The sequence below is a fragment of the Homalodisca vitripennis genome, chromosome X (genome assembly GCF_021130785.1).
Source record: "Homalodisca vitripennis isolate AUS2020 chromosome X, UT_GWSS_2.1, whole genome shotgun sequence".
NCBI lineage: Eukaryota > Metazoa > Arthropoda > Insecta > Hemiptera > Cicadellidae > Homalodisca > Homalodisca vitripennis.
Genome location: NC_060215.1, coordinates 27,027,797 through 27,054,314, shown reverse-complemented (window position 1 = coordinate 27,054,314; position 26,518 = coordinate 27,027,797). Strand labels below are relative to the sequence as shown.

The following is a 26,518-nucleotide window of genomic DNA, read 5'->3' as shown; positions in this document are numbered from 1 at the left end:
CTCGCATGTGTGAACAGTCGCACAATGGACGCGGTACCCGGTTCGCTTCGCTTTCTCCTCACGCAAGTCTACTGCCCGGTACTGTACCCGGTAGCCAACAGGTCAATTTATCGACCGATCGATCTTCTGTCAGCGTGCCGTTGGCCGGGCGGTCAGGGGTCAGCCCGGGTTCGAGAAGACCTCCTCGTGGACGAAAATATACAGATTTTTACAACAAGTTTTTGATGTACTTTACACCACGAGCTAGGCTATTTGTGAATACACAGTGAATAATGAAGTACTCTCCGTAACCCTCTTTGCAGATGACACTAGTTTGATTTTCAATCATAGTTATTACCACCAATACCTTGTCCAGAACTTTGACTGATTTTGGTCCGGTCTTCTGGAGTGGTTCAACACGAATAAACTGTTCCTTAATATCCCAAAAACCAATCTCATATCATTTCACTCCAAAAAACTCTAAATCTCCGAACCACATTACTTTGGACACACTCACCCTTAACAGTTCACTCTGCACTAAGTTTGTAGGGGTATATTTAGACTTCAATCTTAAGTGGGATTCCCACATAAATATGTTAGATAAACATCTCAACTCCACAACATTTGCCCTGAGGTGCCTATTAAACTTTTACCTCTAGGGAAACTCTCAGACTGGGTTACAATGGCTTGCTTGAGTCAAAGATTAATTACTGTATTATTTTCTGGGGCTTCTATAGTGTAAATTTCTTTAACAGAATATTCTACATCCAGAAGAGGGCACTGAGGATCGTCTGAGGATTGGACTGGCGGGACAGTTGCAGAGAGCTCTTTCGATCAAGGGACACCCTCACTCTCGCCAGCCTGCTTGTTTATCACAGAACAATTTTTGTCATTCGAAATAAACATATTTTTAGTTCTTAGACACAATTAGTTATAATACAAGGCACAAAGGAAATCTTGTAGTGGATATATATCGATTGTTGTTAACACAACGATCAGTTTTCTTTTTTGGACTTAAATTGTTTAATTCGCTACCAAATTGTTTAAAGGAACTTGCCAAATTAAAATTTCTTAAGAACATATTGCCTTCGGGAGGCCCTTGATGAGCTGATGACCTGAAAGTCGGTGGGTCTGAGGCACCTTTAATACGGACGGGCTTTCCTATTTATTTTATATTACTAAAATAAATAAATATAAAATATTATATAAATTATGTTTTTATCTACGGATATTTCCACTGCTAGAAATGATATTTTAATGCTTATTGACCAATGGTTATTTGAGACTTTCACAAACAACTGTTCATAGTTCCATCGTGTTAATAAAGCAGTTTGAAGTTTGCGACAAACTGTGTCAGATCTCATCTCGATACTTTTCAAAAGCCAGAACGCATCTTTTATTAAACCATGTTTGACTAATACATATAATAAAAAGGGTTATGTAAAATAAATATTTGTATTTTCTAGACATTCGAGAATAATTGTATCAACCTTATTTCATTCCAAATCCTAACTGATTATTTTAATCAGTATAGTAGACGCTTCAACCCCCAAAGCAAACATTGTTGATTTTAAGTTACTATATCTCTGTAATAAGGTTCGGAAAAACTGCTAACAAGTTTGCAATTATACAGCCTGAAAATACTAAGAATTTGATTAAGTTACAGTAAGTAAACATGATTCATGCTTAAATAATAAAAATATAATACCTCAATAAAAAAAACAAACTTTCATGAGAAAAATAAGTTTCTATATGATTCACAAAAGAGAATTTTCGTGGCTATCCTACTTCTCTACCCCGTGGATGTCATTATTACAAATACGTTTAAATTATTCAGGTTTATGTATTATGTATGATGACTATGAAGTAAATATTTAGAAACAAACTATTTCTTTGAAAATACGGAGGTCTTAATAAATGTTGGTATAAGTTGAAATGTGTTAGTGTAATCGCAGTTTCTTCTGGAGGCAACTCTAATGAGATCCAACTCCAAAAGTTTGCCTTTGATCATGGTGTATTAGCTCAAAATCATATCTTTATTTGAAAATCCTTTAACAAAACGTATTTTGTTATTTTTGTAACAAAAAGTAGTACGCCACGCCACGTGTCGTAATAGATCATGCTGAAGTTGCATGAAAAACTTCAAATAAAAAACTTGCATGCCAAATTATACAAAAAAGAATTTGATACGAAAATTACGCATCATAGAACTTATCCTTGTGGAAATGAAGTTTCATGTAAAATGTTGGAGTCTACATATAAAATCTGTCTTGGCATATTTTGCAATATAATACATCCATATTTTTGTTCATTAAATTGGGCTTCATATTAGAGTTGATATAATAACAGTCCACTATAAAATTATGTGTTGGGCTAGTTGGGTTACATGTGTTAATATGTTACATATATGAATCTCTTGTGGATGTATTGGGTTTATTTACAAATTTATGTATTCTGATATTTCCTCATTGCCATCATGGAGACCCACAATACTAATGTAAAAATGTTATTTTAACATTGACACCAGTCTATTATATATTTTCTTTATACTATATGAATGAATGTCTCAATTGTGAAAATCTCATATCCATCTGTACTACAGTTTGTTTACAAATTTATTTATTCAGCTAGTTGTCGTTGCCATCATGTAAAAATATTCGCTAACGCTCAGCCAAATCCCATGGAGTGAAATACTCCATCATCGAACTCAGTGCTCCTCATATATAAATGAAGCTCCACGTGAAATGTGAAGAGTATGGGTCAGTTCGGTTTCGAGATATCGTGGGGAGAGACAGAAAGAGAGAAATAAAATATTTGAGCCTCACGAGTTAGTGTGGCTTCGCTAAAACTCAGCCATAAAGAATGGTTATATTGTATTCATTGTGATAAATAATGCAGTGCACTCAGACGCTGTCTTTGACTTGACACCTGGAATCTGAAGTCATGTTCGTTTAAAGAGATTCAAAGAAAGTCGACGACGAAGAAGCTCAAAACGGAGAATTTACATCGTTTCGGACATCAGAGACGCCTTTAAAGTCTGATACAACGTCATATACGCTGCAATGAAAATGAAGGTGAACTGGAGCTAAACTAAAAATTCAATGATCAATGATGTTTTTCTACAATATGCATACAACCACAATGGTAATTTTTTTCTAAACGGGTTTTAAAACTAATTGATATGACAAAATTTGTATCATCAAATAATAATTTTTACATTCCATCTTATGCTAATGTGACGGTACGATTACAATTATAACATTTTACAAAGAAGCCCGTACCTATTTCCGTAATGGTTGGATCGCAAGGAATTACAAAGTAAACTCATTAATTTGATTACGGGTTAGTTAAGATGAGATAATATCATTTGGTTGTCACCTTTAGAGAAACACAGGCTTTCATCTGCCAAACAGCCCAGATAAAGATTCATACTCACACACGCGTGCCAGTCAGAACAAAGGTGATATGTAATGAGTAATATTTTGTCTGTTAATGACTAAAGTAAATGGTAAATTTGCGTGACCGCTGGTGCTGGGCACTTACGAATCTAAATTATGAGGGGAAATTCGTTACCTGTTCTTATCTCGTAATCCAAGGTCTTTTCTCAAAATCGATCGAAACTGTCAAAAATTACATAAACTGATTTTACATTTTAATGGTTCCAGTGATTTTCCAATCTAGTTTGACTAGAATTATGCAAACTCTTCAAACTGTTTAATTTTAGAAGTAACGGAATTTCGTCTACTAATGTTTTTAGACTTATCGTCTAAAGCGTGTGATTTACATTGAAGATTCTCCAGATTTTCTCAAGCTATAGTACACCCACACTGTATTCAAAAAGACTCTCCCATGCTTTGATCATTTTTCAGGTATCCATTATCAACTGCAAGATTTGAAAACATGACATCAACTCATGTTTCGTTAAATTGTTCTATATTAGATGTTATCTAAGTGGCTAAATGTATAGCCTCAGTTATTATTGCCAGGGTATATGGGGTTGTAAGATTAAAGTATATAATTTTATTTCAATGTGTATTATACACAATTTCTTTAAGAGCGAATCTTTATCATGATGCTCTCGTTTTTTTTTTTTACTTATTATCTCCGTCCAAAGTTACCTAGTACGAGGAAAAACGCCTTCTGTGGCTAATGATCGCTTTACATTTCTCACAGGTTTGCTTGATTCTGAAAAAAGGATCATCGTGGTCTAAAAATAACCGAGTTATGTTTTGCAAGTACTGTTATTCTTTTTAAACTAGATTATCTTTTTCAGACTCCGAAATTCCTGAAATTCCTTGTAATGTCTTGATTCATCTAAAATCTACCTGAAGTACAACCTGTACCTTTTACTCTAAAATAGTTTTATTTATTTACACACAACTACTTTTCCTTTATATATCATAAAAATAAGTTTCTCTGTTGAAAATGAACCTTGGTTAGCAGTTTAAATGAAATTTAAATAAACTTTGCACACAAAAATAATTCAAATTCAATAATAAAATAATAATAATATAATAGATTACATAAAATTACAAACAAGCTTAAAATTAATCCTCGTTTATTTACATGGTTTTTATTATTTTTTTATTTATTCATTCTTTATTTGTATAAGTAATTTTATTTGAAAAAGAACAAACAATCCTCTATTGTCAGCAAAAATTCTTTTAATTTGCTATAAAAAACTTATCGTTAACGGCAATTTTCAACTCATATGGTAATTTATTGAATAGTTTCGGCCCATTGTACATAAAAGACTGCTTTAGGATTGATTTATTGACTTTTGGTAGTCGAAACATTCTCTGGTCTATACTTCTAGTACCGTAATTTAAATCCGTAGTTCCCAAATTACCACTTTTAATGTAAAATAGCCTAAGTACCTTAAATACAAATAGATGTTGGAAAGGTAGTATTTTAAGTTTAGCCCTCAGAGTTTGAAAGGGCAGGCGAGGCATCTATCTCATAACCCATAAGATATAAGAAATTGCCCTAAGGCGTGTTCCACCGCAATCCGTTAATCTGCTTTCACCGAGGGAAAATTCTTTATAAAATTACGTCACAAGAGCCATTGTTAGGTTAGACATACCTAAATGCATTTTGCAACGTTTGGTATGACTGCATAATAACTAATAAGGAGGAACCATTTTTACGGCATAATTTTTGAAACAATTTTAGGTGAAGAAGCCAATTCTCATCTCTGTCGTATTTTAGACTTATAGATAAATCGTCTAATAGATCGAGAAATTTACAATTTTAGTTCCAAAATTGCCTGCCTCAACATACTCTTGGTTTTCTTCTAAATAACCCAAATTTACAGATTTATTGACAAATATAAAATACTCCTAATTTAAAAGCTTTAAACTGCAGAAGCATCTAATTATTTGTTACGGATAATGTGAATAGTGTAGGATAGACAAGGACAACCATAACATTTGCCGTGACGTAAGGGCCTTTATAAAATTTTAATCATAATATAAAATTTGCATAAGTAATAAAATAATAACTTTATTACTCAAATATTGCCAAGTAGCCTTAAAACCTTTTTTTACAATAAAAATTCGTTGATCATTAAAATTGTGCTTATACTGAAAATTGTCCGGTTTAATTAAGTGATACGGTATTATGCCTAAGGGCCATTCAAGAATAGTGTGTAGGTGTGTATAAATCTGTTAGCTCTAGCCGTTACGGCAATACTGTACGAGCACCTGACCTTCCCCCCCCCAACAAGAACAACATTTGCCCCGACGCGACGTAAGGGCTTTTTTTTATAAAGTTTTATAATTGCAATCGTATTATCAAATTACCTTAGGTTGTAATGTAAAAATAGATATATAATGATACAAATATTGCATTTTATGTAGTTTTAAAACTTTTTACATGATAAATGTACTCTTGGTAGTTAAAATTGTGCTAATCCTGAAGTTTATCTGGTTGGCTATGTTATGCACTCAGGAAATGCAACGGCATCAACCAAGATCAGAAGTCAGACTGCATTAGATTTTCAGAGGATGCTAACCCCCCTCCCCCCCCCTTATATAGCCTGGGCCATTACACAATAAATACAAGACACAAGATACTATATGATGTATGGCGATGGATTAGCCTCTCATAGCTGACAACAGAACAGGTTATGCGTAAAAGACTCGAGTATGTTCTGGAGACTCCAGAGTAGAGTAAGGACCACCCATGCCACTGCAGAAGACATGGACTATCCATATGTGACAACACATGCCGGTGTCATATATGCGAGAGGTCCGTCACTGGTTTAAAAATTACATCAAGCAAATTACTAGCATTCGTATGTTTTCAATTTTTAATTTTGCTTAAAGGTACTTCGTGCCAACTTAAGTACTAAATTTTAAACAACATAATAATGCATTAATTTAATGTTTAAAAGTACACAATACCAAGTGGAACTTTTCCCATAACTGTTAGAAGAATACTTTCTAAATAATTCTTTGGTGTACTCGTACCTGTAAAAGTGTAAACACAAGGTTTATAAAGTCGATTTTTAGAGCTTATGGGGAAAAATGAGGACATTTTAACAGAAAAATAAAAGTCTTGTTAGTGGCCAAATAGCCTCGTGGCAGGCAAAATAACAGCGCTGGAGCCGCTGTCATCCGATCGGATGACGCGGGAAGCCGGAAAAAATTGGTCATCCTGGTTTCAGATTCAGATACCAACCGGCCTGATGTTTTGCCGAGCTTTAGGAGTTCTTTCCATCGCGGGCCGAAGTTACGTAAGTTGGTGAAACCGTCAAATGATATATACTGAATCATACGTTGGTGTTATATCGGTTTAGGTTTCAGTAATTTTGATATGAGTGAACATTAATGTCCATTTTCGTAAGCATACTATCCTAATACTTGCATTCGAATCCAAACACATTATATGATACCGTATATGAATACAATTGCCACACTATATTTTTGTCACACCTATATTTTTGTTAGATGACAAGTGCATATACACAAGTGATTTTTTTCTGCCTTGTTTTGGTAGATTACATTTTTATACATGTACATTAATTAAATATGTACATTTTACTTTTACAATTTAGATAATATATAAGATCTGGAGCAAAATCAGTGAATTTAGTTTCGGTTTCTGTTGTCACTTATATTTTTTTCCAAAACATTAAATAATATAAGATATTCTGTTAAATCATTTCCCATTTCATATTTTCAAATAAATACAGTCAATTATATTTTTTAATAAATATCGAGACTCACCTTGCAAACTCTGAGCTGAGTTTCTATATAGCACTCTTCAGGAAATCAAGTTGTTGATAAAAGTTCAATCAGTTATTTATAAAACGATGTTCAGTTTTTCTACAGCACAACTTATAAATTGAAAGGTTACATCTATGAACTAAAACAAGATTCTGTCAAAGTCGTGTCTAAGCTGGTAGGAAACAATGCAATTCTCAAAATACACCTTCTTTTGAAAATTATTGATAGAGAAAACACTATTTATTTCAGTTCTCAATGTTACATCACTATAGATATTTATTCTATAACGCGAAAACAACAATTTTATCAGCACGCATGGACTTAATGTATGAAATACCTTCACCTTTACCACTATCTACTAATCCCGACAAAATATTTTCCAGATTTCCGGTTGTGCCTCTCTGCAATGTACCCATTCATCCATGAATTCGCCACATTACAAAAGTAAGGCTCATCTAATTAACCCTTAAAGCGCTAATCTAAATTACTGTCAAACGCTAAGACATAAACATTTTTTTTAAATTTCCCAAAGCTAATTTTTGTTTCATATACCTTGGTATTACCTTAATAAGAAAAAAATAATAAACATGTAATATTACATATTTTTGAGAATTTTATACGCTCGAAAACATTTGAAATTTTGAATAAACTGCATTGCAGGATAATGTACATAGGAACACTATTTGACAGATTGCATTACATTTATACAGGTTATTTATAATAAGTAAATTGTAACTGAAGTTCCTGTATAATTAGTACATAAAAATAAATTAGTTCAGTATAATATTTTGAAATGTAATAATATGAAATTCAACACAAACTTATTTATATGATAGCCTACAAGGGAAATGAAACAAATATTTGTACTTATAAACCGTATTTATTTAGAATAAATAAACTGGACTTGTATGGCGAAACTGGTATAAAATACAAAACAAATAATTGAAAAAAACATATTACACATAATATACCAAAAATGCGCTCATTCGTCAAAACTTGGATCATCTGGATTAGCCATTATAACAAAAAAATTATACTAAATGTTAGTAAAAAACAAACTAAAACACTATAAGAATAACAACGGACTGATTCAAAACACTTTGTTTAACAATATAACCAACATACGACCAACACAAACTTAGTTAAACAACTGAACGAAACGAACGCGTCTGTAGGCGGCGATTTGTTTTCAACCCGAGTAGATACCGTTACAACGTCCACCAACGGTGACAAAGCGTTTTGTCTAGTCCCGACAGTCGAAAGGAACATCGACCTGCTCTCTTACGGAAGTTGTAACAACTAATTCTTTGCCATTTCAAAAGTAAAGCTTTTGCGTTTGTAGACGTTATCCGCATTTAAAGCATCGGCAGTTCCGCGTCTATAGGCGTTAGCCGCGTTGGAAGGGTTAATGCCTGTCATAGAAATGAATCGATTAGTTGAACCATAGCTCGTTCTTATTGATAAATGTGTACATTAGATACTTGATATTGTACACGTGACTGATACACATATTCTTACATGATATGAAGTGTGGGCGTGACAAGATTGACGTGACGTACAAGTCAACGTTACCTATGTTATTATTTTGCACTTACACCATAGTAAAGCTTTTGTATTCATGTACATATTAACTTAAATTTTTATTTTCTGGAGGTGACTCCCATCTCCTCTTCCATCTAGATCAGAGGATTCTGGGACGCGTGGGTCCAAACCATGAGGGGAGATTAACGCCATGGGGTGAGCTTGCAACAATCTTCGTCTATCATGTTGAAAGGCCAAGCCGATAACCATATTCGCTGATAACCAAAGCACCTTTAAAGGCGTTTAAGTCTTGTGTGTTCAGCTCAAATATTGTAATTGTTATCAGATCATCTCGATTCCTCTTTCAGGAGAACAACATTACTGTTTGTAGGGATCATAGGAAAATAAAAAGCTAATGTTATGTAAACCTTGGGCTCAGTATTCAACATGACCTATCTTAGTCCTTTGTAAATCTTTATGAGGAATCCCCAGATTTGTGACATACAACATTTGTTTCATACTAAACGCACACTAAAAAAGATAACAAATGTTGCCGGACTTATGAGTGATTAAGCTTGTTCTTCTTCCACCTTTCCATGGGGTGGCATCTGATCTTATCTACATAGTTCCATGTCTGAGAAGGATGTTTATCTTCTCAGATAAGGGGCCTAATCACTGGGAAAGGATATCTAAGGAAACATCTTCACAAAGTAGGTATCTCTATAAACAGTGCGATATGTGGGTTACACCTGTATGCGATAAGCAGAACAAATTTGCTAATATGTTTTTTTACAGTTCTGTGTTAGCAAAGGGTGTTTTGCCATCTTTGGCACATTAGGATGGTAATTTTACTTAGAAAAGCCTAATTAGTTGTCTTTCTGCCTTTTGTAGATCTGCTGAAACTACCTAGAGCTTCATTATTCCATAACAATAGTTTCATGAGGCTTAAATGATTAGCAATTGATTATCCTTTAGCAGAAAAAGAGGATGTATCTCTGATTACCTAACATCTACTCTTATTATTTGTAAAGAGAGAATGACAGTTGAATCATTACTAGTACTCGTGTAGTATTAACTCTTATAATTTAGCTCACATCCATTACTTGTATGTGCTACGCATAGGCAGCTTAATGTTAGAAAATAAGGCCTAACGAACGCTGCTTGAAGTAATGAAACGGCTTTGAGGTTTTTGAGGTTTGAACATTTCTAGTAATTCTTTGTTTGTATACTTTTTTTGGTGATGGAAGGGTTTTGAAAGAAATAGTATGCTTCCGAACGTTCAGTGCTGCAATACAATCAGTAACACTACGTTTCGAGATCTGCAATCTGACCTCTTCTTCAGCTAAATGACAAACTAATGCATAAAATCTAGGTTAATGTAATGTAGGTAATGTAGAGTTGTGACACGTATACGTCAGAAACCACAACGTTCTGTTTGGTCGGCCGGTGAGTGCAGACCTATTGCGACCTGTATTCTGTAGTTCACTGTTTAGTTTTAATTAATGACATGTTTTAAGATTCAGTGTGCATGGAATAGTCAAACAACATGGCTGTTGTGGTTCCTGACTTAAGCGTGCCACAAAGCTCTGGTAGGTTTTGTTTACTTTAACAAATGTCCGGAAAATCCTGTTTTCTTTTTAGTAATATGAATACTTGAATAATATTTGTAAATAGCCAGTCACGTTATTGAGAAATTGTCTGAGGAGTTAAAATCAAGATGACCATCCAAAAAACAAAAACGGATTGTAAAGCTATAGCTTTAGTTTGTAAAGTATTTCGCCTGGTTTATGTTGCAATTTATTGTGCACTATCTCGAAATCCAAACTTTTAACCTAAAAAACTTCCTAATAAAACAAAACGAAATCGAGAAGGCATAGTTATGCCGGCCCTTTGGATTTAAAAGCAGGAATAGTTCTTACCTATTTACAAATATTTTCAAACATTGGTCCACTACCAAACAGGTAAAGACTCCAAGGCATTACAGAATGCTCACCTATTTAGTGGCTGTTGTGGCCTTGAATTCAGGTTCGCGTCTGAATACACTAAATTTATAAAATATTTGCTTAGGTACTCTGCTGAAAGAAAAACATTGATGTAAAAGGTACAGACGTAAATTAATAACAAATCAACTTTTATGTTGCGTAATAAAAACTTTATTTTACTTAAATTATTCTAATAGCACCATTATTCTCATACAAGAAATGTGTATACTAGTATGTAATATAATTTCAACAATTTAATGTATGGAATATAAAATTATAAGTCTATTAACACAGTTTGTAACTACAGCTAACATTTAAAAACATTCTCTTTGTAAAATTGCAGATAAAAATAGATTACGTTGTGAGAGTATTATAGATTCAGTGGTTCCGAATTGTTTATTGTCTAATTCCATTTCAACAAGGAAAGTGGCTTATGAAAAGTGACTTTTACAAGAGTACCAGACAGCATTATTAAAATTGCAAAAAATGTTTCTGTTAAATACAAGAAAAGGAAATCATAGCTGCTCTGGCCACAATAAATAGTTTGGTACACATACAACGAAGAGTGTACTTGTACTTAGAGTACACGACATAAATCGCCATAAACTTAGAGCACAAACCTTACAAGGCACTTTCTTAACTAAACTCTAAGTATGAACTAAATTTAGCTATTTAGTTCATACTTGTAAGTACATTCAAATTAAGTTGAAAAACTACATTTAAAATTTTGCTCCTGTGATCATTATTGCATAAAATGAAAACTAAGACTTATTGGTAGATTTAGCTATTGATTTTTCAAATAATTATTCGAAATAAATATAAGTACATTTTTTATGGCACACAAAACCCAAATTCGTTGATAAAATACGAATATACAAATACGAGAAAACCTATGACTACAAAAATATGCAATGTGTCATATTTGCTCGTGTATTGTAAGAATGATTACATGATTACCTTACATTGATTAATAATAATTTAAAACTGTATTTATTTGTGTATAGTAATATTGCGTTACCAGTATTCATCAGCTGATTTTTGGTATCTTGAGTTCTTGGAAATTAAATGATAACTTGGAATTTGTCATATTAACATCTTATATCTAATAACATTTACCTACCTAGTATCTTAAATATCAATCAACTTTAACGTGCTACCCATTGACCAAACTGAGATTCTCAATGACCAAGAACTTTTTCTTAACTGGTTATTAAAAATCACAGTTTGGGGTATGGCCACAATTTAGCACGTATTGGTGGGCAAAGTACACTTTGTGCTGCGTTTATGTTTGTAAGACAAAAAAAGGAAATTTAATCATAGCCCTTTCATGCATACAATGGAAACCTAAGCTAAAACTGTACGTGAGGCTCATGTTTGTTGATCTAACCAGCGTGACCGATCTCATGATCACGTATGAACATAAAATAATATTCTTTATATTGTTAATATTATTAAGACTCATTCTGCAACTTACATGTAAAAAACAAATACTATAATTATATCTACACTTTGGCGTGATTCTAAATTAAATTGCAAACAGTTCCAAAACTTCCACGCGTATAAAACAGTACAAACTTGATATTTGTATTTGCTTCGCCCGTTTTAGACTGTGTAGACTAAGCTATTATAATATGAGAGACAGAAATCTGTTGTAGGAATTGTTGAACCACACTGCCACAATTACAGCCTGATGCTGTGGATAATTTTTGGTAACTTGCTCTGAGCAAAGACGACAGCGTCGTGGACCGTAGGGAAGCACAGGAGGCCTGCGACGTTCAGAACTCCGCATCTCTGCAGGACGTCACACACGGATCCTGGGCAAACAGTGGCATTAGCACAAACAATGCAATCTTAATCCTTAGGGTCATGTGACCTGTGTCCCGACTATGTCAAGGTTTCCGGTATTTGAACCGAAAAACATTGAAGATAGTACTTAGGATACGTTGTACAACATGACTAGCGTGATGCTGTGAACAACTTGTAGTATGTTGCTCTGAGCAAAGACTTGGGCTATAGGGAAGCACAAGTGTTACATGTTAATAACTTTGATAAGAGTCAAACATCTACTGAAGAACATCGATTAAGTTAAACTTTCATTTTTAAAATTTTAAATGCTTATTACATTTCAAAGATAACATTACTAGATTATTTTGGTTCATAATATGTAATAAAATAAGGTAATAATTATATAATTCAAAGATTGTGTAAAACTAAGGGTATATTTAAAAAGTAGTATTTGGTTACAATACATAAACAAAATTTAAATATCAATTCGGCAAAAACATATAATGCGAAAAAGTTTTTGCATTGTAAATGAGATGCATTGGAAAAGATAGAGTGTACAAAATGACAACAATGCAGTCATCAAATTTGTTAAATGCAAAAATCAAATGAATATTAATCAGCAGTTAAACAAAATTATTAATTGGGTTAGTATTTTTTAAATAAGGGTTTGCGATCAGAAAAACCAGCAGATGGTTTAGTTATTATTTTTTTCATCTAAAAATAACCAATATTCTAGTAAAACTGTTATGAAATATTCCTTTTTTATATATGACATTTCTTACAAATGAAACGGTGAATGTGGTACTGTGATTTACAGAAACCCCGTATTTAACAAAGATTTAATCCGATATCATAGTATAAATGCATAGATAGGAGTCAATGGAGGAAGCAACAAATCTTCACTACTATAAAACTTCAATGGACATTTCAGGAGACCCTCCATCAAGAGAAAATGCGAGATGGACAGGTTGTTCAGTTTACTTCACAGTTATACGTGGTCAGCTGAGATTCCTGACTAAGCGAATTTGCCATTAGCTCCATAACCGTTGGTAGAAGCCGCTACACCTGGCTTGGAAGTCATACTCTAATGATTAGTGCAGACTCAGTTCAATTGTTCCCCGAAGAACCTTCAAGAACCGTGACGGAAATGACAAAGGGTATGGCATTTGCCGCACTGATAACCGTAACTACTGTAGACAACAATACCGTAACTACTGTAAGTTCAAAGTGCGGAACCCTGGTTCGGGTTAAGATTAAAAAACTCGGCGCTTAAAATCAGCTTATGCATAACTATCCAGACCCCCACCAAAAGACTCTCTGAGATTGTTGTATAGAGTCCGGATAAAAGAAAATTAAGGCAACCCTCAAAGTTGCGCATACCTTAAGCAAGGAATAAAGCGGATTAACTCATTAGGAATATTAGCTCTTTGGCTTACGTGGTTGGTATCATAACTACTATACAAGTTCACTGTTCACACCACGTCAAAATTCAGTTCACACCATTGCTTACACAATTAAATTCTTTGGTGAACAGATGCTAAACGAAAACCGGTTTTTTAAAGGATAGGCCGATCTTTTAATCTAACAGATCAACTGAATCAGACAGAGATAAAATACATTATAACTAAAAGTAACTACTACTAACATCGTTGTAACTTAACATTATTTATTGGAAAAATAAAATTTTGATTTTTGATGTACGAAACTTGTGCTGTAGTTCAGGCTTGGCACATAATATAAGATAATATAGGAGTCATAGATTAAACTAGGATAGTACCAGATGGGCCGGCCAGGTAGATTGAAGTGGAGCGGGCCGCAAGTTCCGAGGCTAGGGCCTTGATTGCCTCTGCCCCAGAAGGATCTACGTACTGAAGTCCCGTCAGGTCAAGTACCAGGAACGTTATCTGTCAAAACATCACGATCTATTAGTTTAAATGAAGATGTAATTTTTATAGAACTTTTAAAGCCCAACCACTTTTAAAAGTACCATACTTTTGAAATGTCAATGGAATGGTTATTGCATTATTTAAATTTCCCCATTTAATTAAAAACCGAAACACATTGCATTAATGGAAAACTGATTCAAGCACCGTAAATGAAAAGATGTATAAACTCATGTCCATGATGTATCAGGGCAAAATAAAAAGATTAAAAAACTTTGGTTCCAATCACTAAAAATTACAAAAATGTAAAGGTGTTGTGGTATTGTATCTCCCTTCTTGAGGTGGAAAAACTCTTTTCATTTTAGCAGGGGGGAGGGGATTTTGAATCTATTTAAACAACTTCATGTAATAGTATAACTTTTACGTAAGTAGTACTTGAATACATAAGAAAGTTAATAAGAATTCTTTTTAGAAATCTTCGTTGGTAGTAATCTATAACAATTTGCCAACGAACATATACACCAGTTTTTAAAATAATTGTTACCATTTCGTTCCATTTATTGTTGTGGGAATTTTTTGGACTATGGAAGATCACACAGTACAAAGTCAAATATGTAAAATAGAGACCAACCCATACAAAGTAATGGGATAGAGGCAGCAACACATAATTAGAGAAGTATACTATAGGGAGTATTAACTGACATCCTCTCGAATATACTAACAAAGATAAAAGTGAATGATATTGCACTTAATCTTAGAAGTGATAAAATGAACACAACGGTTAAAAGCACTTAACGTTTTAGATAAATACCCTCTTCGACTTGAGTGGTAGGATTTCATGCTTTCAACAATTATAGGTGCCTTTAATTTCCTGAAACATGTTTTCGACTTCGTTTTCTTTTCCTAAAACACATTATCACCAATATACTATTTATGGGCTGTTGAACGAAAATTAAGACTTTAGACGTAGATTTAATCTGTAAAGGTTTGGTCGAATATAAATGCCTTAAAGTAAATACAATTACCAAAAAGAAGCTCACTAAATATAATATGTTTTTGTTGTATTGTTGTCCAAATTATGTTGATAGTGAAGGAATGCGTTTTGTATTGTTGTATGAATGGTACACTACCAACCGATGAGTAATGGAATCAAATAAAACTCGAACTGTATCAGTGGCGAGGTGAAGCAGGTAAGGCGAAGCAGGAAAGACGAAGCAGGAAAGACGAAGAAGAAACTGATCGCTCGCCTCTTGCATAAGGAGGCGACACCAGTTATGGAAAACGGACTGGCTCTGCGACGCTAGTATTGTAAAGGTGATCAAGTGCCTCACCTGCCGAAAGAAACAGTTGCAGACCTTCTCCCAGAGCCGTTCTTCCTTGTTGTTGAATTTAAATCATTAACGAATTCCAGCAGTTACAGATTCTCAGAAATACACTTTCCTGTTTACTCTTCTTGCTCTAGATTTCAATGATGAACTGACAAACAAATGGTTAATTAGAGTCTAAACCTGTAACTAATAATGTAGTTGTAATTACCTCTTTTTCCATGTCAATTGACAAGGATTTGTTGGAGTCAAACTTTGGCAAGGTTTTCAGCTCCATCTTCTCTTCTCCCACTCCATTACTATTCAGTATCCTGTTCACTTCTTGCCTGAAGCAACTTTTGTTGGCGAAGTTTAGTCCTCCTCCATAATGGATGATGCAGACGCCGTTTATGTCCTCAACCTGAAACAATAGGCTGGATATTGTTCGGTACTAATCATTTCAGTTGCCTGGGCCGAATCCTGATTCAAACCGGAAGAACCATATTGTATCAGCTTCGAAAACATTAATGGTGGGAATAAGTGGCAATCACAGTGCAAATATTCTTGTCTAACTACAAGAGACACCAATTTAAAAACCATTGTTTGTTCTGTGTAGAATACATTTAAAGCGCCTGAACCCAATATTATCACGGATGTTTTCTTTATTGATATCGATGTTTTATGTATGTCATAGTTTGAGAAGAAATCAAAGTAACCATCTAGCCAGCGGTTTTGCATAACGGTTGTGATGATTATTGCGAGATTGTGCAACAAATCCGCATACATACATATTAAAACGTAGGAAATGTATGGACATTTTGAAGGGTAAAAACATCTCCCCATTTTTCAAAGGGGGTAGAGTGGGGTAACTTTAAATTTTCAAATTGAAACCCCTATCTGGTGACATATCATGTTAAAGGTCTATTCAATATAAACACAAATATACTAAGAAAATACCTCTTGGCTGTTTCTATCAAAAGTTGTAGGGCAAATAACGCACAAAAATAATTGTGTGTAGGGAAAATGCCAATGTGTTGCGCATATCAACACAATGCATGCGTGATATCATTTAGTAAGACTTTCAAGGGCCCAGCTTAACCCTTTACGCAGTATTTAATGTTTCTGGTGAGCATAGTTTTGGTAAGAGGTGTCTTTTTCTAGGTAGCATTACAATGTAAGGGATTACTTGCCTATAACCTTTGCTAGGATCATCGTGGATATGTTTTGTTCATGTCATTGTGTGTCCATTAAATACATCTTTGAAATTACACAAGATAGGAGATGCAATTTGAAAATTTAAAGTTATCCCCTACCACCCCACCTTTGAAAAGGGGGCTGAAATTTATTTTACCCTCAAAAAATCCAAAAAAGTAATTTAGTAAGTATGATAAAGGTTGTATATCAATCCGTTTAGAATACATCCCGGTGTATCTGGACTTAATTTAAATCCTTACCCTCCAAAAAGGCCAAAAAAGTATTTGAATAGGTATAGGGTGAAGATCAATGATAATATCTCAACTTCTGGATAATCTCTTTCTGGATAATATCTCAACATATACGTTGTGGTACGTGGAATATATCCAGGCGTATCAGGACTTAATTTACACCCTGTATAACATAAAACAGGTATTTTTACAAGCGTTGACAACTCCTGTAGTAAATGATACTTATAATAGTTAACCGATACATCTTCGGCCGTTGAGAAAGACGATGTTAAAGAGACAGATTAAACTCGGAATCGGAATAACTTATTCACACAATGGAATGCAAAGGTTTTCTGAGCAAATCACAAAATTAAAATAAAAAACCATTGAATACAAGAGTAATTAAACCAACCTGCATTGTATAAAGCATATAATCTAAATATACAAGGCATAATACACTAATTTTACAATTTTAGGAAAAGGGTTTTACCACTATCCCTACTAAGCCCTATCGGGTCATGAAGACATGGACATCAGGAGAGCTTCCTGGAGACTGTAAACAGCTTTCCAAATCAAGTAAGCCCCTGTGACATTTTATAAATTTAATTAAAATTTTATTTTTATCTGGATGGGATTCTATAGTGCGTTGTAGAGGTCAAGGCCTTAGTTTAGATAAAAGATTTACTTTTTGAATAGGTTGGGTCAGAATCTGTCTAAAATATATCATATGTTGAGATCATGTTTTAAATGCGGTAAGATATTTTTTTATTTTTAAGTAAAAAGGAACATTGCTAAATGAAAAAATGAGAAGAGGAGGACCCCAAGGCTTGTTCGGATTCGCTCTCTACAGCTGCCATCAGTCTCAATCCCCCCCCCCCGACCCCCAAAGGTCTCTTTTTAAGAGTAACTACTGTATTAAAATTAATGACGCTACTCAATTTAAAAAACATTCTATCGTACTTAACCTAGCGACAGTAACCTAGTTTAAGAACTTCTTCCTATTTTATTTTATTTACTAATGCTTCCGGCCATCAAAGCAGACTATGCACTGATGGCTACGAATCCCTAAAGCTGGTATCCATCACGGAAGGGTCGTCTGATCACAAATGCCTGCGAGTACAATCAAATATTGGAATGTGTGTAAACCTTTGAGAACAGTTTGAGTGGTTTGGTGTGTGCTAAAAATACACCAAATCTCGTAATGGTAATTGTCAACTTCAGGTTAAATAAGATACAAAGTTTGGAGTACAATTATTTTACCACTCCAACATTTATTTATTTATAAAGTATTACAATTTTTTTTTCAAAAGAAGCGGAAACAATAGAACAGAACATTTATATAAGCATACGTACATGACGCGGAACGTAAAAAACAAAGCAGTTTTAAGACCAAAAGTTAAAAAATCTTTTTTTTTTTAAATCGTTTGTTTTTTTAGACCCAAAGTGTTTTAATATGTTACCAATTGATATAAAGAAGTGTAAATCTAATAAAACATTTAAAGTTCACCTGAAAAAATGGCTTATGAACTCTGAGGAAACCAAACAATTAACAGATATAATTGAATAAAACATTTCTGAATGTAATGTGAGTGCTGAAAAGGTTGTATATGGAGTATAGGGAAAATGTAGGTTTCATGAGTTAAAATAAAATAAATAAACTACGAAAGTAGCAGTAATTTGATAAGTGTGTATAATTGTTCTAGTAATTATGTTTTGGTTGCTTAATTTTATATTAATAGGTAAGGTTTAAGATTGTCCACAGTAGTTTGTAAACAAATAAAGTGATAACACTACAGAGGCCGAATGCCAATTGTCAGTGTCAGAAAAGTAGTGACTGATAATAGTGTACGAGTGTTTGATTGCCGGCCATCAAACCTGTGTAGGGTGGTCGAGTATATTCCTACCATTATATGATGCATGAAGTGTATGTGTATATTGTGTATATTGTGTGTAAGTGTATATTGCAGAAGGAATAAAGATATTTTCTTTTCATTTCATACCAAATAGAAAATATGAGAGTTAAACATTCAAGTCATATATAAGAACATTGGTCAAGTGCTCACAAAAATAAACTTCTGAATTTCGTACATATATGTTACTACTGAATTTCTCTCATGCCGAAAACACGTATATGAGTATATATATTTGTCTGTTACTACTTAACGGCGCAGTGAATGTTCGTCAGAACTTTATACAACTGCAGTGAATATGCGAACAACGCATTTAAACTAATTAACATGATCCTTTCTCTCTTAATCTATTATGCAGTAACCGGTCTTGAACCGAGCAGCATATCAACTACGACATAACCAGCCTGCCGTTTAAAATTATTACATTAAAATGTATCAATTAGTCGATTTAAACTGAAATTTAATCGTTGATAAATAAAACAAAAAGTGGTTCTAGCTCAATAATTAATGTACAAGAGTTTATTAATTAATTATAACAAAAGAAATACTGAAATTTTGGATCACCGCTGACCTGATCGTAGCTATATCATTATAAATAAGGCTAACATATATACATTTATTATTCTTAGACCAGTATATCTGGTTTATTTGAATTATGTCATTACAATTTTATATCCAAATTAATAAAAACAATTACTTTGTCATATATACTATTTAAGAATTTGGTGGGGCTTCTGCCTTATTAATACACCTCTGATTGGAGTAGATTTGTGATGAAATTTTATATTTGTAAATAATATAATGCAAGCCGTGTTGGCAAATCTGGTGATAGCAAACTTTTTGGCGTTGCCATTAAAGAACATTATGATAGTATAAAGTAATTCAATTTTCGTTAATTATTTTTTAATTAGTTTAATTTCTACGGTAATCAGGTTTTAACTTTTTGTTAGAAAAACGTTTTTGTTGTTCATGTGTCGTAATCATATTTTCAGCTTCCATGAGAAATGTATGTTTTATTGTCAAACAGAAAGAAACTAGGTTGCTATTTCTGGTTTGTTTTCTTTGTCTCATTATATTTACTACATATAGCTCAAGTACTACGAAATAACAAAGTTTAGATACAAAACTACCAAGATTCCAGCTCCTCACGGCTTTTTCTTGTCTGCGTCCTAGCAAATAGTTATAGAAGCTAAAAGGCTCTAAGTACCTTAAAATCAGTAGCAGTACAAGATGTAACTATAACCCAGCAGGGATCACTTCTGGCTGGTTTATACCTTCCAGTTGAACCCACCACTGGGCACAGCAAAAACCGATGTGTCACTTTAATCTGGGCAACCTTATGGATGTCCAGGAGCGGCACATAACTAACCGCAAATGTTGAGATTCTGGGGTTCATGGGCAATTCGATAGGTCTAGTCTACTGTGGAAGATGACTATTGGAGTTGGTGGGGTTTGTTCCCTAACTATCGGAGGTTCTTGCTAACCTCAACAAGGGTATGCCACCCCCTGCCTGCTTTGACTAGAGAGGCTGGTTCTCCCTTTCTTCCGGGGAGACATGACTTTGAGATGTAGTGCTCTAATTTTTCCTCATGGATCTCGATAGGAGACGGCCTCTACCCCCAACCTTACCCATCCTGAATATCCTGTCACTCCGGAAGCAGCGCAAAGGTTCTTACAGGACTACGTGCAGTTTATAAGTTTCTTGTCCTAAGAGAACAAAAAAAAGATGTAACTATGTAGACAAGTACAGATTTAACCCGAGTGGTGGGCAGACGAGACTAACCTTCCCGTATCGGGTACTCTCGACGTAGATGTCGGTGTACGGCAGTCTGGAGAGCGGGTAGATCAGAGGTCTGATGCCGCGGAACAGGATGGTGACGATGGACACGGTCAGACCCACCAGCAGCCCGACGTCAATCTCCACCAGGATCACGGTGACGTAGGTAGCCACCCAGACTATCCCGTCCAGAGTCGACATGTGCCATATCTTCACGATGTCCTTCACTTGCAACAGTATTCCCTTCAGCGCCACAACGATTAGGCTCGCCAGAATGCACTGAAATTGACAACCATAGGTACAGAGCTCAAGATGTCGTATTGTGAAAGTGATGAAAGTTTGCACATTTGTGGTGGATAACCGAGTAGGGTGCATTCAGAAACACTGAAGACGTAAACGTCTGATCCCCCCCATCCTTCTAGTTTAAATGTAACTTAAGAAGGAAAGACAATTTAAAAAACTTAATTAACAGTAACTGTATTTGTTTTAATAAATTAGTAAATTAGTATTTTTAAAATAATAAGATACTATTGCATACCATTTTATAAAACAATAAAATACCAACCATGTACGTACATTTTAATCGACAATTTTCAGAACCAATAAAACATGTGTTTTTCCTTTAACATGGGTTTTACTGTAGATAAAACTATTAAGAGTAGTCACTTGCCAACATGAATCATTGGAGTTAAATTTTCTAAAAATAGTATTTACAACAACCTGGAATTAATCAGAGATTGTGAATTTTGAATCAGTGTCAGCCTTTCGTGCAAAAGTTGTTTCCTAGCTAAAGTTCTGATTCATTATGGTAAGTTGAGTGAATCCAATATTCAAAGTTTTTAGATTTGTATGTGATACAGATCCGGATTTGAAAAGGTATTCATGTAATCAAACTGAAAACTAATTACACCAATTTTAAAATTAATAAAAATTACATAATTTGCCTTAACATAACCAGTTGCGTTCTTTACAGTCTCATTGTACTACAATTCACATTTTCATTGCTTTTTGTTATTTAATTAACGAAGTCTATATCGTAAGTGATACTTTAGCGCCCTACTAATTAAAATTACTTATATTATCACATCCTATTCTTGTGGCTTTAATCATGATAAAGAACTTGTATCTTGAACTTTTATTTATTTTTGTCTCAGGCGTTTGGCTAACAATATGAGCAATGTATGTTAGTGACACATTTATACTTTTCTTTTATATTTTAAAAACTATCGTGTAGTCTTAAGGTATGTAATGAACCTTGCTGTGCTGTATGCTAGAAAGCAAGCGATCTTTAGCGAACTGAGATTGACCCTAGAAGTAACCTTTGGTGTTCCCAAATCATAGATTTTAACACTTTTTAAAAGTGCTGTTTGGATATTGTAGGTCGTCTTCGAGTGAGCAACTCAAGAATTTGTAAAAAAGGGCAAGGTCTTGGACTTGGTACAAGACCTTAAAGAATGTCTATGCCCATACAAGTTTCTATAATCAAACCCGTTTTTGAGGTAAATTTAAGGAGATCAAAGTGTACACATTTTGACAATAAAAATATAAGAATATGGCGGGGTTTTAGAAGTCCCTAAATATATCTGGATACCAATCTCGTTCATGCTGAATATTGGGATATTGAGGTTTTAACATCTCGTTTTGCTAGATTATTTTGATTACACAAATCAGCAGGTCTTATCGACATGTTTATTCATACCTATTTCACTCTTATACATTAAAGTATACCATCGTCAAATGTTGTTGAATAGTATGTAAAACAAAAAATTGTACCCTTGGCAAAGGCTCGAAGACAGGTGCGAAGGAGACGAGGACGACGGTGAGGATGGCGGCGCAGATCATGCTGGCCAGCTGGGTGCGGCCACCGGTCGTTTGTTGGATCATGCTGCGCGACAAAGACGCCGCGAAGGGCATGCAGGACAGGAAAGATCCCACAAGGTTGCCAGCCCCCTATATGGGAAAAGTAAACAACGCATAAAAAACTGTTTGGAAACACAGAAATAAGAAATAAAGAGGAAATGCTCAAGGGAATAGTTAAATACTATTAGAGAGTTAGAAAATAATAAAGGTTTCTGATATTCAAATTTTATCCCTTGCTTACAAAACTTGTAACACATTTGGACGGGCTATGGGGCCTTGAGCAGGTACTCAGGTTTCTATCCCTTGATTACAGAACTTGTAAAACATTTGGACGGACTACGGGGCCCCGAGCAGGTACTCAGGTTCTATCCCTTGATTACAGAACTTGTAACACATTCGGATGGCCATGGGGCCCCAAGCAGGTACTCAGGTTCTATCCCTTGATTACAAAACTTGTAACACATTTGGATGGACCATGGGGCCCCGAGTAGGTTCTCTCAGGTTTTATCCCTAGCTTACAAAACTTGTAACACATTTGGACGGACTATCGGGCCCCGAGTAGGTTCTCAGGTTTTATCCCTAGCTTACAAAACTTGTAACACATTTGGACGGACTATCGGGCCCCGAGAAGGTACTCAGGTTCTATCCCTTGATTACAGAACTTGTAACACATTTGGATGGACCATGGGGCCCCGAGCAGGTACTCAGGTTCTATCCCTTGATTACAGAACTTGTAACACATTTGGATGGACCATGGGGCCCCGAGTAGGTTCTCAGGTTTTTATCCCTAGCTTACAAAACTTGTAACACATTTGGACGGACTATCGGGCCCCGAGTAGGTTCTCAGGTTTTATCCCTAGCTTACAAAACTTGTAACACATTTGGACGGACTATCGGGCCCCGAGAAGGTACTCAGGTTCTATCCCTTGATTACAAAACTTGAAACACATTTGGATGGACCATGGGGCCCCGAGCAGGTACTCAGGTTCTATCCCTTGATTACAGAACTTGTAACACATTCGGATGGCCATGGGGCCCCAAGCAGGTACTCAGGTTCTATCCCTTGATTACAAAACTTGTAACACATTTGGATGGACCATGGGGCCCCGAGCAGGTACTCAGGTTCTATCCCTTGATTACAGAACTTGTAACACATTTGGATGGACCATGGGGCCCCGAGTAGGTTCTCAGGTTTTATCCCTAGCTTACAAAACTTGTAACACATTTGGACGGACTATCGGGCCCCGAGAAGGTACTCAGGTTCTATCCCTTGATTACAAAACTTGAAACACATTTGGATGGACCATGGGGCCCCGAGCAGGTACTCAGGTTCTATCCCTTGATTACAGAACTTGTAGCACATTTGGATGGACCATGGGGCCCCGAGCAGGTACTCAGGTTCTATCCCTTGATTACAGAACTTGTAACACATTCGGATGGACCATGGGGCCCCGAGCAGGCACTCAGGTTCTATCCCTTGATTACAGAACTTGTAGCACATTTGGATGGACCATGGGGCCCCGAGCAGGTACTCAGGTTCTATCTCTTGATTACAGAACTTGTAACATATTTGGATGGACCATGGGGCCCCGAGCAGCACTATAGGTCGTCCGGTTCCATCTCCATGTGGAGAATTGAAATAGATACTTGCTTAAAGACATGCAGAACCACCCATACAGACTAAAAAGGAAGACAATAGAGCACGTGTTGTCCGCATTATTAGGAGCACAGCAGATCTCCCAAAAAGAAACAGAATTACATTGTATTTATTATTATTATAATTATTATGTATTTCTACTGTGTAACAATAGAGCTGAGCAATCAACACAAGAAATTTAAAAAATGAAACCTTTGCACAGACAGTCTTAACATTATTAGATTTTTTTTGTTCTTCAATATGAGATTGATTGGCAGACAAGGTGTAAGAAAAGTTGAAACTAACTAACAAGTAAAATTAATTTAACTTAATCAATTGGAACTTAATTTAATCAATTGTTGTTTAACTTGGGATTATCCAAGGATACTAAACTCTCCAATCTGTGATTTGATTTGTCTGTCACAGGTTTCAAATCTCTGAGTGAAAATGTTCTAGTAATCAACAAATTCGTTCAATCTAATTGGGTTCAATCTAATTTGTGAAGTAGAACCTATTATGAAAGGACAGAATTCGCTAATATTTAAACAACTTACAAAGATGGTTTCAGTTTTTGAAGCGAAACTCTGGTAGATGTTCAATATTAAATAGGATAGGGATGTTTTCAAAATGAAACTAATAATAGACAATTTAGTAGGATGAGTTTACAGTAAAACCAATTATATTCACACAGATGGAATAATAGTAACTTAAGAGATCTAGGTTTCCGATCTGGACCTTGCAGGTTTATTATTTTAGATGCGTAAAGAAGTATATACTAATTTGCTACTCTTTGTTTGAAGTTTGTTTGTGACGATGGATGGATTGTGAAGGAAACAGAATTTTAACAGACATTTTATATCGTTCAGAAATACAAAATAATAAGTTAAACTACGTTTCGTGATTTGAAGTCTGATCTCTTAGTCAGGTAAATAACTAACCTAACACATAGAAGTAACCTTACACAGTACATAATTCTACAAAGGCCCAACGAGAACTTCAAAAGGGCCTTTATAACCCAATAAAGGTCGAGTATAAAAGAAATTGCTTGTTTTGACAACTAATTGTGACACCCTTCAAAATTAAATCTACGATTTTCAAATGCCATTCCTCCAGTCACTTATTACCAAATCCGCCCGTTGAAGTTCCAAGTTTAATTTGTGACTTGATTCGTCCTAGATAACCTTGAGGACTTCCTGTCTACCAACCCGCTGATTCTTAGAGGACGTCCTATTGGAACACTGCAACAGGAACGAAAAGTAAAAACTGCTAGGTCTGCTTGGCTACAAATCTGGCCAACACTGTTGTAACAAAGGTTTGACTAAACATTACAAAGTGTACCAAGACAAGAACAAAATCATTTATTTGGCGTGGGTGGATGAGGAAGTGAGTGGATCGTAGTGGAGTAAAGTTACTATTTTGTTTTGCACAGTGAAATACTGTAATGTTCATACTTACACCAGACCAATTACAACATGCCTTGCTGCGAACTAGATTAAGACTGAATAAATGCATACGAGATAAAGAAACGAGATGATAAGCACGTTTACGATACGGAATATGAGGTGCTTTAGGAACCCAGAGGGAAATCTGAATGACGTGTTCGACCTGTCTGGAATATACGTGCCAACTACTTTTATCACAATGAGCTGGCAGTTCACTGGAAATACAGCGACGACCTTGACTACTTTTTTCCTCGCATTTACCTAACAGCGTTGAAAACACCTCGACTACATGTGATCGTAATTTACATGACTATTGAACACTACGGCCATTTCAATGTTTAAGTACTGTCTATCATATTTTAATGCATGCATATCTGATTATCAGGAGGTGTCCATACTTGGAACATGGTTCTGGATGGAGGTTCAGAACCAATTTGAGCGCAAGCTTCTCTGGCTAGATAAAACGATGGTATATTGAAAAGGAAAACAATACTTATGGTAACAACCAATAAAAGAAATTATTGTCAAATAAACATACCTGAGCCAATAGCTCCTGATTTGCGTCGATTTCATATTTCATTTTCTGGGCAAATATCAAAGCCATGGAGATGGTGACTATGTAGGCGATGACTGCGATGATGAAACTGTCCACTGCGACCGCCGGAATGAGCTCGAAGTTGGGAGAATGGAATCCCGGAAGCCTGTCGGACAAAACACGAGTTACTTACATTTAAAAGTTTTCACGTTTTTAATGTAAAAAGCTAGAACAAAAAAAGCAGTGTGGTT

The 26,518-nt window shown here is 35.1% G+C and overlaps 1 protein-coding gene across 3 annotated transcripts in view; it reads right to left on the bottom strand.

The window, feature by feature from the left end:
* Nucleotides 1-10,859: 10,859 nt before the first annotated feature.
* LOC124368825 (prestin-like) overlaps nucleotides 10,860-26,518 on the bottom strand; it is a 188,147-nt gene continuing 172,488 nt past the window's right edge. For all 3 annotated transcript variants that reach the window (XM_046826230.1, XM_046826228.1, XM_046826229.1), the window contains 6 exons: nucleotides 26,271-26,433; nucleotides 22,568-22,744; nucleotides 20,801-21,073; nucleotides 15,916-16,104; nucleotides 14,274-14,400; nucleotides 10,860-12,525 (listed from right to left, as the gene is read on the bottom strand). In XM_046826230.1, coding sequence (XP_046682186.1) covers nucleotides 12,392-12,525; nucleotides 14,274-14,400; nucleotides 15,916-16,104; nucleotides 20,801-21,073; nucleotides 22,568-22,744; nucleotides 26,271-26,433 — 1,063 coding nt within the window. In that variant the 3' untranslated portion in view covers nucleotides 10,860-12,391. The remainder of the gene's footprint in view (nucleotides 12,526-14,273; nucleotides 14,401-15,915; nucleotides 16,105-20,800; nucleotides 21,074-22,567; nucleotides 22,745-26,270; nucleotides 26,434-26,518) is intronic.